Raw genomic sequence first — 16,575 nt, 5'->3', positions numbered from 1 at the left:
AATTCAAGAAAGCATTACTAGTTTACACATTCCTTGCAGAATTCATCACCCTTACTCCATCCTCTTTGGTTAGTAATAAAGTAATAAAATGAGTTCAACAATGTTTGTCACGACTAGAGAAAGTTACCCCAAAAGGGAGTTATACTCTGTAAAGGGAGTCACACAAAGCAGCTGAAATTCAGGGCACAAAAAACAAGTTCACTGGCACTAACCTGGGGGTTCATGGTGTACATTGGGAGGGGGGTGAGAGGAAAGAACTAACAAAGACCTAAAACCCTTGAGGCTATGCTAGTCATTATAGCACCAGTTTCAAAGTCTTTAAACAAGGTTACTATTATAATGCCACAAAGCCTTACTGCCCCTTTGAGCAAGTCTATTTCCTACTGGTTTAACACTTTAATGATGGGGGAAAATAAAGTCAACAGTGAACATGACATATCCTTGTGGTTATAACTTTCCTATAACCACTATACAACTTTCTGAAAGTTTTGAAGTACCCTACTACTCAGCCCAGGTAATAAGAGAAGCTTAAAAACAGCAATGAAATGGGACTATAAATCAGGACATTTCAACATACCAGACAATGTCATATTATAGCACAAATATTCATACTACATACACATTAAAGATAAATTTATTTACTCTAAAATGATGCTATTAAATTTTCTAATGACTGTACACAGTAGCTTCTTTTCAGATAAAACATACAAAAAAAATATTGCTGAACAAATAATACTGTCATGACACTGTTTCATGACTCTATCTTGTAATGTCCACAAACCTCCCACCCAGCAGTATTCAATCATTATCTTCTAGTCCCATGAACTTGCATATCTAGAAAGTAGCCATTCAGATTATGAAAAAATTGTAAATGGGACAATGTACTCTTACTTAATTCTAAAAAAGTCTATCTTGAACTACCAACTTACATTTTACTTATGGAAAACAAATGACAACCAAATTTAAATCAACAAATAAGTTGTGCATAATTTTCTAATTCCCTAAAAGGAAAAGAGCACAACCATTAGGGTAACAGTTTGCCTAAATCTCACAAATCAGCAATGGTGAATTGTAAAACTTTCACTCCCATTTGACAGTTAGGTGTAAATTCTAAACAGTAGTGGCAATATGCAATTATGTGCACTGTGACCACTTATGTTACCAAACAATTTAAAGAAAATTATATGGTGCCTCTTACAGCATTAAACAATTCACTGTTAACTGCATTAACCTTTTAAAACTTGCTGTGGGTTTTACATGTTCTATCAACTGAAGCAAACTAAATTCTTTTAAAGCCTATACAGTACTTAGTTTAGATAACATAACAAAAAACCCTAAAAATGAAACAAAAAATACACTCACGTGTTGGGCCAGGTGTTGGTGCTGCACCCATCATGGCCACTTGCCGATAGTTCGTGGGCAACGACATCCTGCCAATGGATAAGAATGGGAAAAATTCAAATGCATTAGGGTTCTTGAAGGTTTCTAACTCACTACATCTAATAACAACAAGTATCGCTACAGTATACCTAAATAAAAATGACTAACAGCACAATGACTATATGCGTGCTATGTGCTTAGGTCTCCAAAGTGGCCAGAGATGATATCATGAATGGGTTTATGTAACCTAAGTTTATCAGATATGCTGAGGCAGTGGCAAATGACTGCTGGCCCTTCAAAGTGAAGGTGCGTATCTTCATAAACACCTATTATATTAACTGAAGATTATGAAAAATTTCAGGTTAAAATGGTATCACAATGAAGTGAGAAGTACTAGCCAAACTACAACCTTAGATGGTTAAGCAGAATAATAAAAGCCCAAGGGGTTAAACAACGAAGACAATCTAGTATGGAAAAACAGATCAAAGAACGAAATCAATACTAAACAGGCAGTCCCCGGTTATCAGAGGGGGGGGAGTCCATTCCTGATGGCGTGACGGTAACCGAAAATCACCAATAACTGGAAATCGATGAATATCAGGACCAACAAGTGGGTATCAGCGCCTCTGTTAGGTGGTTATCAGCATTGATCTTTGGTTATCAGCGCCAAAAATCCAGTTATCGTTGCTAAAAATCCAGCTATTGTCAACGCTAGACAAGCCCCATAAAACCGGATTGCCAATAACCAAGGCCACCAATAACAGGGTGTACATACTGACTTTTTTTGACTAACAGACATTGGCCTCTGGAATCACTTTCCTCATTTGTACCATGATCTTCCATAAAAAGTAATCCCACTGAACAAGTGCCTATATACATCTTTTCTGTGCACCAAATCAGAATTCCACATTTTTCATAAAAAAAATATTTGTCCAACTGTTAATCTCTTTCTTAATGACTACTGTAAGGGTTTTTACCACCTAGTTTATAGTTTTCTTTGCTTACAGAATGGTTTTTTATGTTCTATGAAGGTCTTTAACCTCGTTTTCTGGTAAGGTGAGATGATGAAGTAACTGCTGCAGTTATATCTATAATCAGCGTGGGGACCTGTTTACAGTCAGGAGTCCATAATGGCTATTTATATCTGGAAATATATTGTTCAGCAGAGCTAGATGCAAATACTATGAATTCTTCTGACCATATAGCTCTGGCTGTATAAATGACGGCAGGAAGTACAGTAGTGTTTAGTGATCTCATTTTTATTCTAATTTTCCTAGTGCTGAAGTATCCTGCACTGTTTACTGCAGAGGGTTTAAACTAAGGTTTTTTCAGGAAACATTAACTATGGAGATTAACATAACAGCTTATTTTTTTTTCTTTGTTATAGTTTATAGCCTTGTTTTGTCCATGTGAAATGTATTTGACTCAAGTTTTGTAATTGTCGTTTGTTAACAAAAATTTTTATTTTTTTGAGGTCCCTTTAAAATCGTAATTCACATTAGCTGCTGAAATTTTTGATTATGACTTTTGTGATTATGTTAACTTTTGATTTGCTGACTCTTACTACTAATTCTTATTTTTCACTGCCTTAAGAAATTAATTTTATTTTGACTATAATGTACAACTGAACAGTGTTCTCCAGTAATGATTATTATAATATTGTAATTAAAATTGATTTTTGCTTTATCTGATAATTATCAGATTCAATTAATAAAGTCTTTGTTTTGTAAAAGTAAGAAAACCGACTCATTTGTAAAATTGTAAATTTTGTGAATAAATTAGTATTAAGGTCTTCATTTCATATTACTAGCTCCTTCCTCCTTTGTCTTCCTTAATTGCTATCTCTTTTTTTTTTTTTTTTTTAGGTACTAGAATGGATGACTAGTTTACATTATTTTCAAGTTTTACTTAAAGACCCTTCTCCTCTTTCTCTCTTCCTCATTTGCTCTTTCAACATATTTTGGGCAGTGAAAATCACTCCATTTGCAACCCTGAGATTCTTTTATTAACAAACATTAATTCAGCCAGTGAAAATACTATTCTACTTTTTTGCCTTAAGAGGTCATTATTGGTTTTGGGCTTTTCTTCAAATATAATTTCATCCCATGTTTTGAAGCCACTGGACAACACATCTCTCCCAGAATTTTTGTAATAAAATACAATTAACTGATTTTCATTCTTATCATTTCATTATATCAAATGAGTACTTTTAGAAATAGGAGACTATCACTAACAGGAGCCTCCATTTCCCTTTTTATTTCTAATTACTTTTATTATACTTCAGGAAAGAACTATGCACATTACAGCAATTTGTGTTGCTCCCTTTCCTGTGGCGCTGTTCAACAAAAAAAGCACACTTGCCTATTGATCCCTAATTTATACACTGCAGATCATAAAACACAAAACATCTGAAGCCCACAAGATAGTTACTGGAATGGATCCAGATTTTGTTTTACTGAAAGTAGAAATTTGCAAAGTTCATGGAATGTTTTCTACTTAATGTAATGCACATTAGCAAAGGATAGAAAAAGACCTGGTAAAACACAAAACACCTGAATTCTACTGATAGGTATGTTAAGTTTGGAATGTTTTCATTAAGCTAATGAAGGGTTGATCATCAGAAACATTCAATGCACATATTAAAGCATAGGACAATGATTCCATGCCCAAGATATGATTATGGTTTTTAGTAAAATTTTACCAAAATAGTACATTTGGTTACAACTTAATGGTAGTTTGTGGAAAGATGGGATCAGGGTCTAACATTACCTCCAAACAGAGGCTTAGTCCAATATTTCCAATGTTGAGTGTTAATGGGGGGGGGGTTCAGGGGCAGGCCAAAGCAACCAACCCCCCACCAAGTCAAGAACATGGCGCTCTAAGTGAGGTTAGGAAGGTAAGGTCTTGACATGGCAATCTAGGAAAGGTTAGGTTTGTTTTTGCCTGCAGAACTTGTTTCCATCATTCTACACTCACCCCAATTTAATTTCCTATGGGCCTGTGGCCTAGCCTAGAATTTGCAATCAGGCCAGGTCAGCACTTCCTTTACCATACTCTGGGTGAAGTTAAAATAGAATACAATCCCTTAATACTCTAAGTGCTCAGTTCTAAAACATAGTTGGTGTCCAACACAACCCAACAGTTGCATACACTTCGAAGCATTCATTTGTAGCCTATGGTAGGAATCGACGTCTGAGATGAAAGGCGGTGACTTTCTTATACCGATTTCCCATTACAATCTAAGCATATATTTGCTTGACCATATTAAAGCCTGGGTCACAGAAGTGCTTTATTCAATACAATATCCAATTACAATTCACTTCCAGAGCCACATCAGGCCTGCGTCTTCAGGTCAGGGCACCCACAGGCATCGTTTACCCTACGGGACAGCAAACGCTGCCCTCAATTACTCCATTTGTAAGACAAACCTGAGCAATTCATATTATGTAATTCATGTCCTGTTCACCTTTCGACCCTTACAAACTAAAACGACGCAAACGGAGTTGCAATTATTACCTTCCGAGTTCTCAATAAAAGGATGCTATGCGGTTAACACAGAAGACGCCAAAACGAAAACACAAAGGGCTGTCATCCATAGGGGAGCTATTTGTTTACATGCATTCTTATATGAGATTTATATAACTTGTTACTATAAACATTTAAGCCATAATTTTTAAAAAATTATATATTAATTTTGAACTTAGGTGTATTAAAAAGCGATATTCTGCAACTAAATACGAGAATCAAATTTACTTCAATAGCTGCCTAACGTCAATAGGCGTCACCGGGCCGGCGGCACCGAGAAATGTCAGCATAGATACATATCAACTAGACAATAAACACTCGTTCGGTTCTCATGGATCAATGATCTCCATAATAACTAGACATGGCTTTCAGTCCTCCTGATTTTGAGTAATTACAGAAAAATTGCTAGGGTAAAAAGATGAGGTTATAATGCTATTCATGAAAAACCTCGGGCTTAAAAACTCACTAGAAAAGTACAGTGGAGGCAATGCTATTTCCCATAGATGAGCAACGATAATGTTGACTGGAGACTGATCTCAAGAGCTCACGTCTTCTCCTGGACAACATGTAGTGCGATAAAGAACAAGTTGTCATTCATTTATAGGTAAAACAAATGCAAAGGGGTTGCAACTTCATTCCCCGTGCAAATCAACGCATAACGATTTTAAAGCATAAAGAATGACAGCAGATTAAATTAAGATGTTCTTACAATATAAAAAGCACAAAGCATATCCATATAATCTTTTGGTGTGTAACACTGTGACTGCTGTGCATCCAACTCTTGCTGACTGCATGAGGCCATTTTGGCTTAGCAATTTTTTTATATGATTGACGTGTGTGAAGTTAGTTTTCATGTTTTGATACTGGCATTCTAAAAATGAACAAAATAGCAGTATATTGCATTGTAAAGACGTCAGACGTCTCTTCGTTTTCGCATCAATCACGTCATGCATTGCATTTCTTAATATGTCAAGATTCTCAAGTAAATATTCATGTGTAGAATTTTCTGGCCTTTCCGCCGATATGTATTCCATCATTGTACATTTATTATGTCCCTCAAAACTGCCATTTGTTCGTCTGTCAACAAACTCAAATTACTCAGTATGGGCCACGGCGATCGGAGGTCGGGGCACCACGTTTCCGTCCGCACTCTGCCATGTATACCTGTGCTCAGTTAATAAATAACTTACGGGCTGCTCTGAGCAGAGTTAATAAATAACACCCCCACCAAAATCACTTTCATGCATTATAATAAAGTTTTCATCTAACCTACCCATCTTACAGACTCATCATCAACATAGAGTTACAGGCTGCTCTAGGAACAAGAGCCCATGCTGGCACAAGACCAGCTAAATCTGAAACAACAACAACATAATAAATAAGTTAATACCCAGTTGACCTTTCTTGTCCTCACAACTGGTGACCCGAGGAGTGACGGTAAACACAGCGGTTTTGGCTACGGCCACTTTACCTTCAGAGAGCCTTTAACGGAACCACACGGTGACAAAAGTCTAGGACTATGAAAGCTCCTTCCTTGGAGAACACCCACGCCACTAACAGAATAACTATGGCATACCCCTTTGGGCACATTCTGGCGTGCTCAAACAGTTTAGCCCCGCCATTTACAATTCACGTCGACCGTACTCAGAAGTCATTAACAGAACCACACGGCATATAGTTTTGATTTCTGATGAGCCCCAAACACCATTAATGGACTAAATACGGCGCGTATTTCGCGTTTTGGTGTGAGGAAGAATGTCAGACACTGAGGTAAAAAGTCATTCCAAGGATGCACAGAGCCTCTGTATCCCTCTCTCGCCTTCGAAGGCAGCAATAAGCCAGGCGATAAAACTCCCTCTGTTCTTGCAACAAAACACAGCATCCTGGTTTCTGTGGACAGATGTCCATTTCCGGGTGGCGAAAATTACAGATGAAGAGACCAAGTCGAACGTAACCATGACAACCCTACCGGAGGAGGTCTTCAACAAAATCACCCCATGGTTGGACTTGCAGCTAGGCAAAGTCAAGTACTGAGACCTGCAAGACAAGCTCATCGAAACATACTCCATGCCCGTCCCAGAGAGAGCCCAACACGCCCTTGACCTGATGACCCAGCCTCTAGGGGTCGCATCACCCAGGGACGCCTGGGACGAACTCCAAGGTCTCCTGATGCTGGAGGGGGTCGATGCGGATGGCCAGAGGAAGGAGATCAGCTTGTCGTGAGAAATATTCCTGCGGCACCTTCTGCAGGAGGTGGGGGACAAATCACGGATGCAGACGCCCTTTCAATAGACGAATTGGTGAACGTCACACACAAACTCCATGAGGCCACCAAGGCCTCCAAACACACTGCAATACCCGCAGCCTGTAACCTGGTAACAGAAGAAGATGAGGCAGAGGATATGAACGCGGTGTACAGGAGGAAGGCACCGCCACAGCAGCAGAGGACATGGACAAATCCAGCCTGGTGTTACTTCCATCGGAGGTTCGGAAGCACCGCCAGGAATTGCAGAACCCCCTTGTTCTTTTACAATAAAACGAGAAAAGCGGCCACAAGTAACAGCAGTGGCCGCAAACCTTAAAGACTCCCGGCCAGTAGGATTCTTCCTCCACAACATGCCATACCGAAACGACAGATGCTGGTAGACACAGGGGGATGGAATTGGTGTTTCCATCGTTGAGAGAGGACCGCGACTGCACATCCAGCGCCACAACTGCACAGGTGGCAGCAAATGGAAGCCCCATCCACTGCTACAGAACTTTGACCGGCAAAATATCCATCCTGGGCTGTAAATATGGTTGGCCCTTCGTCATCCCGGATGTCAAGTTCCCTCTCCTGGGCACCGATCTCCTCGCACACCACAGACTTCTGGTAGACATCGGCCGAAAACTCCTGCTGGATACCGGAACCTGCCACTCCCGACATCTCTCCACCAGGCTGGGAATGCCCGTTGTCTGCTCCATCTCTTCGAACAAGTACAGCACCCTCCTCCACGAGTTCCCAAATGTCTTCAAGCCAGAACTGCGTCAGTTGCTGGGAGTCCAGGCCAAACACGGCATCCATCACCATATCACCACGACAGGCCCGCCAACACACGCCAAATTTCAGCGCTTGCCACCCAGAAAACTCCAAGATGCTAAATGGGCCTTCGCCGAGATGGAATGGATGGGCATCTGCAGGAAGGCATCGAGCCTGTGGGCGTCCCCCTCCACAAGGTAAAGAAACCAGCTCCTGGAGGTCCTGTGGGACTATCGAGGCTAAACCTGAACACCCCTTAACGACACTAAACCACATATCCCTTGACCGAACATGCAGGACCTAACAGGCGCCCTGCATGGGGCCAAAATATTTACAAAAGTGGATTTACTCAAGTCTTATTTTCAGGTACCAGTGCACCCCAACGACGTTCCAAAGACAGCCATCATCACGCCATTTGGAACACATGCCTTCTCATACTCTCCACCCTCAGCCTCAGGAACACCGGGGCCACATTCCAACACCTTATGGACACCATCTTGGGGGACCTACCTTTTTGCGTTTGCTACGTAGACAACATCTTGATCTTCTCCAGGTCCCCGGAGGAACACCTGTGCCACGTCCAGCACGTTTGGGCAGTGCTGAAGCACCTGCAGGAGAACAGTTTGGTTGTCAGGTTCGACAAGTGTATCTTCGGAGCAGAAAAGGCAGACTTCCTGGGCCATGAGATCTCCCCGGCAGGTGTCTGCCCCATGGCCTTCCAAGGTGGACACAGTAAAGAAGTTCCCAATGCCAAAAACCATCAAGTCCCTGCAGGAGTTCCTCTGCATGGTCAACTATTACCGCCGTTTCATACCAGATGTCACCTGCATCATGTATCCCCTGACCACAGTCCTGAAGGGGAAGCCAAAAGCACTGGCGTGGGCAGCTCTGCAACAACTGGCATTTGAGCAGATGAAGGCAGCCCTTGCCAAAGCCACCACATTAACACATCACGACCCCACCGCCTCCCTGAGACTTACCACTGACACCAGCAACATTGCTTGCAGGGCGGTGCTGGAGCAGGTGTTAGAAGGCTCCCCACGTCCGCTGGCCTCCTTCAGTCACAAGTTAACACCACCGGAGACCCACTACAACACATTCAACAGGGAGCTGCTGGCAATCTACCAAGCCGTGAGGCACTTCAAGTACCTCTTGGACGGCACCCCTTGTACCATCCTCACAGACCACAAGCCTTTAGTACATACGTTCACGAAGGCGGGAGATGCCTGGCAGGAAGAACCCAGTAGCCAACACCCTATCAAGGGTCGAGATAAATTCTGTCCACCGTGGCATAGACTACGAGGACCTGGCGAAGGAACAGCTGCAGACCCGGAAACAGTAGCCTACTGCATGGCACTCACTGCACTGAGATGGGAAGGCATGCCGATAGGAGGATCCAGTTCAACACTTCTCTGGACACCAGCACTGGCCGCCCGCGCCCCCTGATACCCGCTTCCAGGAGAAAGCAGATGTTCAATGTCATCCACAGCCTATCCCATCCATCAGGCCAAACAACGGCACGCCTGAAGACAGAGAAGTCATGTGGCACAGTATCAGGAAGGACCTTTGGCAGCGGGCGAAGAACTGCATACCGTGCCAAACAAGTAAAGTCACCTGGCACACAGAATCAGGCACCAGAGAATTCCCTCAACCATGTCGGCACTTCGGTCACATCCATGTAGATGTCGTAGGTCCTCTGCCGCAATCAGGGGCTGCCAGATACCTCCTGACGGTCACAAACCGTTCCACACGGTGGCCAGAAGCAACCCCCATGACGGAAGCATCAACGAGCACCTGTGCAGATGCACTCCTGTTGAGTTGGATCAGCCGTTTCAGTGTGCCTGACAGCATAACTGTGGACAGGGGCCCAGCATTCTTGTCGGAGCTCTGGGTCACCCTGGCACGCCTGATGGGGACAACTCTCCACAGTATGATGGCATATAACCCCACAGCCAACAGCATGGTGGAAAGGGCCCACCATTCCTTGAAGGCAGCTCTGATGGCATGCTGTATCGACGACAACTGGAAGGCCCAGCTCCACTGGGTCCTGCTGGGTCTCCACACCGCACAAAGGGCAGGCGGTGACGAATCTCCCACAGAGAAAGTCTATGGCGAAACACTAGCCGTTCCAGGAGGGTTCTTCCCCACGGCGGCCGAATGACACAGATACCTCCCTTCCAAGGCTGCAGGAAGTGGCACACAAGTTCGTGCCCTGCTGAAAGACTTTCACGGACAGGACCCACATCTACAGCCCTGGGGGCCTGGATACCTGCACCCATGTCTTCATCAGGATTGACGCCCACCACCTACCCTTGACCATGTCGTCAGCAGATCATCCAAGGCCTATCTCATCAACATCCACAGGCGTGAAGACTTGGTTTCTGTTGACCGGCTGAAACCAGCTTTCCTGTTAGACAGCGAAACATGAGAGGAAACCAGCAGGCGCTCCAGAATTCCTCCACAAAACGTGGCTGCAGATGATCCCGTCGCCATCCCAAAACAGGGTCGAGGACATCCCAAGGGCCGCATTAAGGAGGTCATCTGCTCAGCTAAGCTGACAGGCGATTCAGCAGTCGAAGCCGCCCTACGTCCACAGACATCAAGAACTCGGGGCCGGCTCCTGCTCCCAAAGTGATTCCGTGATTTTTCTTCAGATATCTTCCAATCATTATTTTTGTAATTATTATCTTGGGTGGGGAGTACTTGTAAAGACATCAGATGTCTCTTTGTTTTCGCATCAATCACGTCATGCATTGCATTTCTTAATATGTCAAGACTCTCATGTAAATATTCATGTGTAGAATTTTCTGGCCTTTCCGCCGATATGTAAATTATTTCATCATTGTACATTTATTATGTCTCTAAAAACTGCCATTTGTTTGTCTGTCAACAAACACAAATTGCTCAGAGTGCGGGTCTCACCGGAGTGCACCACGCTTGCCATGTATACCTGCGCTCAGGTAATAAATAAGTTAATACCCAGTTGACCTTTCTTGTCCTCACAGCATCACTATTAAAGAAAAGCAAAACAGCAAAAATAAAAGGTCAAAATTACACAATGAAGTTAGCAGAAATTAAAAATTGCTACATTTTGCCACAAATAACTTTAGCCAAATATAGAACAGTATTATAGATTTATATATTCTATTTTGGTCCATGTAAAACTAAGAATAACTGAATTTCTAGGGATGTTTAGATTATTGCTATTTTTGCCAGCCATTGCATCCAAAGTTTTGATGCACACTAATTGCCAGAAAGAAATTATATTTAGCTATAGAACTTTGCATCGTGAGTGATGAGCAACTATGAGGCTGTCAGACTTAAATCTTTAAGGAATAAAGTCTGGAAATCGAATAAAAAAGTTCTTCAAAACTTTCATGGTGATCAAATGATGACCCTCAGTGAAAGCCACCCAGAGAAATGTGCGCTATACTGTTGGTTTTCCCTCAATGAAGCTTAAACTCGTTGGGTCTGGTTAATACTTGAATGGGTTGGCAATCTATGAATGACAAGCAGCAACTTGTGGAAGCATGGGCTCTGAGGATAGCAACCTCATCCCAAATATCCTCCTTCGATAGAGAGGACTCAAGAATGGAATCTTGAATAAGGCGAACTGTAACACCGATGTAAACTGACACAGCAAAAGAAATGTTTTTACACTGGTGGCGAAAAATAAAGCTTGTCCATGATAATTGAAAACAACAGGATACACCAAACAAACGAGAAATCAGGTACAGGCAAGTTTTCCTAACTAGAGCTAAAACAAGATATACACAAAAGAAACCACTTTAAAAATATTTTCATTTTCTGAAGGGCGCTGATATACTTACTATCTCACTCTGATGGCTTCCCGGGCTCATTGCTGTTCACACCAGCTTCCTAAGGCCTATTGCAAGATTTTAAGCATTGATTTTTGGACTGTGGTTGGTAGTCAAAGGAGCTCGTGTATGGAATATAGAATTTAGGCCAAGCACAGGGACCTATATGGTCATTCTGAGCTGAAAGGGAAATTGAGAGTAGAAATGTTTGAAAGGTGTAATGGGAGGAAAACCTCGCAGTTGCACTATAAAACAACTGTTAGGAGAGGGTGGATATCAAGAAAAAAGAAAGGGAATATGAACAGGGGTACAGTAAAAGGAATGAAAGGAGTTGCAGCTAGCGGCCGAAAGGATACTACAAAGAACCTTAAGTAATATCTACAGTGCGCCGTGTGATGTGCGCTGAGGAGGAGCTCTTGTAAATGGCAACTGAAATTCACTGATGGTCACCAGTGCAGCACCGATAGAAAGACCATCTGAACAACTAAGGAAAACATATGGGACAATGTAAATTGACAGGTGCCACTATTCCAGATGGGAAAAAGCCACTAATCCAGATGAGAAAATCCACTAATCCAGATGGGAAAAAGCCACTAATCCAGATGGGAAAATCCACCAATCCAGATGGGAAAAAGCCACTAATCCAGATGAGAAAATCCACCAATCCAGATGGGAAAACGCCACTAATCCAGATGAGAAAATCCACCAATCCAGATGGGAAAAAGCCACTAATACAGATGGGAAAAAGCCACCAATCCAGATGGGAAAAAGCCACTAATTCAGATGGGAAAAAGGCACCAATCCAGATGGGAAAAAGCCACCAATCCAGATGGGAAAAAGCCACCATTCCAAATGGGAAAAAGCCATTAATCCAGATGGGGAAAAGCCACTAATCTAGATTGGAAAAAGCTACCAATCCTGATGGGGAAAAGCTACCAATCATGATGGGAAGAAGCCACTAATCCAGATGGGAAAAGCCATTAATCCAGATGGGGAAAACCCACCAATCCAGATTGGAAAAAGCTACCAACCCTGATGGGAAAAAGCCACCAATCTAGATGGAAAGAAGCCACTAATCCAGATGGGAAAAAGGCACCAATCCAGATTGGAAAAAGCTACCAATCCCGATGGGAAAAAACCACAATCCAGATGGGAAAAACCACTAATCCAGATGGGGAAAAACCACCAATCCAGATTGGAAAAAGCCACTAATCCAGATGGGAAGAAGCCACTAATCCAGAGGAGAAAAAAGCCTTTAGAGTGATGCCCTAAACAAAGTAGTGCTTTTGTTTTATGTACAGTATTGCTGATCTGGATGCGAATTAATACAAAGTGTTAAAAAAAGTAGAAGCTAAGTGTGAAGAAGCAATAAGAAGGCAGTTTCCGTGTTTGAAGATAGCCTTTCTTTAGAGCACGATGAACCAATAGGGTATCTTCACGAGGAAGGATAGGTACTGGAATCTAGAAGTACAATTAGCAATAAAATAGCACACATAAATATATATATATATATATATATATATATATATATATATATATATATATATATATATATATATATATATATATATATATAGTCATCAATTCAGACCACGTGTGATGCTTTTTCTTCAAGTGTAAATCCCCAGTGGACCCTAACTGTGAAAGTAACATAAATGGATTAAATCTAATTAAAAACTATCGAATACTACTTGGGGAGCAGGTAGACATACCCTTACTGTACTGTATAAAGCAACAGTGCTGCCTATCATTGATATTATGGATGCGAAATATTTGGCTCGGCATCAGGCGCAACGCTGAAAACGTTAGACCCAGTTCAAAATGAAGGCCTTAGAATATGTTCAGGAGTCCTTAGGTCATCACCAAAGTCATCTTTATAAGTTGAATGTGGTGAACTCTCTCTCTCTCTCTCTCTCTCTCTCTCTCTCTCTCTCTCTCTCTCTCTCTCTCTCTCTCCATCGAGAGCTAGTAACACTGAAGAGTGCTCTGAGAATTCAGACAAATGACTGTCCATCCAAAAAATGATTTGGTTTAAGAGATGCATTTATAAACAATCATCCACCTCCTTTCCCCATTAGAGCTAAAAGATTGAGTCACAAAATATAAATATACAATTACCTTTAATAGTAAAATTACCTCCTTGGACAATGAATAAAATAAGAATTTGTACACACTTAAAATATTTATCAAAAAGTTATTCATATACCCTAGAACACCATAGACAACACACAGTAGAACATATAATCCGAAAAGGTCCACATTACGCAATATACACCGACGGATCTAAGTCACAATACGGAGTGGGATATGCTGCTGTATCCTAAGACAAAACGTATCAGTTATCTCAACCAGATAATGCCCCAAGATTTACAGCTGAGTTATGTGCAATAGCATCAACCATAAAAATAATTAAAGAAGCCTCATTCAATAATTTTGTGATTTATAACGACTCCAGAAGCGCTATAGAAGCCATTCAAAGTTACAATCCAAAAAATAATGTTGTACAACAAATTAAGCTTTCACTCCATAAGTTGTGTAATAATGGAAAAAATATTGAGTTATGTTGGATCCCTGCCATGTAAGGATTAAAGGAAATGAAGAGGCTGATAAAGCAGATAAAGAAGCAGTCCACATGACAAGAGCATATGTAAACATCCCTATTACTGTGACTATATAAGATATACAAGAACAATCATTATAAATAAATGGCAAAATATATGGAATGCAGAACCTGAAAATAATAAATTGAAACATAAAATCCTGTGTTGGAACATGGAGTTCATCATGAGAGAGACACACACACACAAGTAATTCTGACACGTCTTCGAATAGACCATACTCGTTTGATACATGGACACTTAATGAACAGTCCACATGGCCCTCCTCCCGAATGCCCAGAGTGCAAAGTGATCATCACAGTCAAGCACGAATGTCCAAAATATAACCTGCAACGATTATCAAATTTTGGAAGTAGATCAATGAAGGAAATTTTGTCAGAATCTACATTTTCAGTCATTCCGATTTTAATGTTCATGAGGAACTGTGATTTAATTAATAAAATATAAAAAATAAGTAAATAAAAATACGAAAACCCTTAGGGCGTCTGATGAACTTTAAAACAACAAAAATTTAAAATGTTGCTTAATTTATTCTGCATTTTAGTGAGTATATATGAAAACACGAGTATAAATGTATTTATTGTGTGAGTGTGTTCCAGTATGAGAGCGTGTTCCTTTGTGCAGTTTTTAATTTCATTTTCACTCATTCATCCCCATACCGAATAACTTATTTGGTCCCAGTGCTTGGCCTCTGGCCTAGACCTGGCATTTCATTCAAATTCTTAGGGCCAGACCTGAGAGCTGATTACATAGTTAAACTATTTTAATAATGGTCTGGTTTAATAATAATAATAATAATAATAATAATAATAATAATAATAATAATAATAATAATAATAATAATACGGATGGAATAGGATAAAAAAAAATGGAACATATCTGGACGACGAACACTAGAGCAGCAGCTTCACTTAGCTGAGAGGTGAGAAGTTAAAAAGTCAAATGTACATTATATTAGGCGAACAAAACACCATTGCCTAAAGCACCTAGGAAAAGACCAGATTTAGCTATATTCTTAAAAAAAAAAAGTATGAATAACTTGATAATTGAGAATGGTTTAGCTGGTAAGATCATATTTTAAGCTGAGGGGACATGAGCTTTAATCGCAGACGTCATGATCTATGCCTAATGAGATACTTTCAGCCCAGGGTTTATAGTAACAGAAAGATCATATCTGTGGTGAATCAAAGAGAAGGGCTCAATACGTGAACCAACAGGCATGCTGTAAGTGCCTTGGAAAATATCTGATAGATTACTGTTACTTTGAAGTGCCTTGGAAAATATTTGATAGATTACTGTTACTTTGAATATCTGATTCTGAGAACGACAATGGATGCAAACAGAGAGCATCCATTTTGAGTGATACCTTTGCTGGTGATTGATGATTGGGGTCTAAAAAACTTGATATATTAACTTGTCCTTTAAAAACAAAAATCTCGTCTGAACACCCATCTTCAAAGTATGCCTTATTTTCAAAAATTAGATCATATATAAACAGCAAAGGCACAGCGCTGACAGACGACCTACTGAACAATGTATCTTTTTTGGGGAAAAATGTCAAATTAGATAAAACTTCAAAGGAGTTTGAAATAGGGAAGAATTTTGTGGAATGTAGATCTAAATAAGTGGTAGTACCTAAATGATGCTAGAATAATAAAGAGAAAATTAATAAGTCAAGGAACCGTCACAGAGTACAGAACACTTATAAAAATTATGAAAATGAATGATACTTTGTCATTTTACCAGGTTGACTTGTACAACCAACTCCAAAGACCAAAGACAAGAGCTAGGTAAAAATCTACTAGAGCAAAAAATCAGAGCAAAAGGACGCTGTTACAGTACAATTACTCACATTGCTAAATATCATTAAACCTAACCACTGAAGAAAACCTGCAAAAGGGATGAAATATCTCATCCATATGAACTCAAAAGACTAGATGATAGTGTCACATAGCTATGCAAATCTTATTCCACCTGAACTTTCAATGCTAGTTTCTCAAGCCAGTATTTGGTCTAGGTAACAGGAAAGATGACTGCCCGCTGAATTGGTGAACAGAAACCCTCATGGGTTCGTCTTAACTATCAAATAATTAAAAAATAAAAACATTAATAAACAAATATAAATACTAAAAACATTTTCTGACACGAGTGGTCAGTGGCTAATTTCTCCAGTTACTGCCTACACATAATATTTCTTGGAACCGCCAATGATGAG

General features: G+C 40.7%; 1 protein-coding gene across 26 annotated transcripts in view; it reads right to left on the bottom strand.

The window, feature by feature from the left end:
* The window catches only part of Bap111 (Brahma associated protein 111kD), a 167,112-nt gene that overhangs the window by 65,188 nt on the left and 85,349 nt on the right, over positions 1–16,575 (bottom strand). For 16 of the 26 annotated variants that reach the window (XM_067128363.1, XM_067128367.1, XM_067128361.1 and 13 more), the window contains exons 1-2: positions 4,897–5,033; positions 1,363–1,430 (exon numbers count right to left, since the gene is read on the bottom strand). In XM_067128363.1, the coding sequence (XP_066984464.1) occupies positions 1,363–1,429 (67 nt within the window). In that variant the 5' untranslated portion in view covers position 1,430; positions 4,897–5,033. Of the gene's footprint in view, positions 1–1,362; positions 1,431–4,896; positions 5,191–16,575 lie in introns of those variants that run through there. The other 10 variants (XM_067128388.1, XM_067128384.1, XM_067128362.1 and 7 more) reach the window with 3 other exon arrangements.

This window comes from Macrobrachium rosenbergii, chromosome 26 (assembly GCF_040412425.1).
Source record: "Macrobrachium rosenbergii isolate ZJJX-2024 chromosome 26, ASM4041242v1, whole genome shotgun sequence".
In the NCBI taxonomy this organism is placed as follows: Eukaryota; Metazoa; Arthropoda; class Malacostraca; order Decapoda; family Palaemonidae; genus Macrobrachium; species Macrobrachium rosenbergii.
The sequence above is the reverse complement of the archived record's forward strand: the minus strand, read 5'-3'. Positions and strand labels throughout refer to the sequence as shown.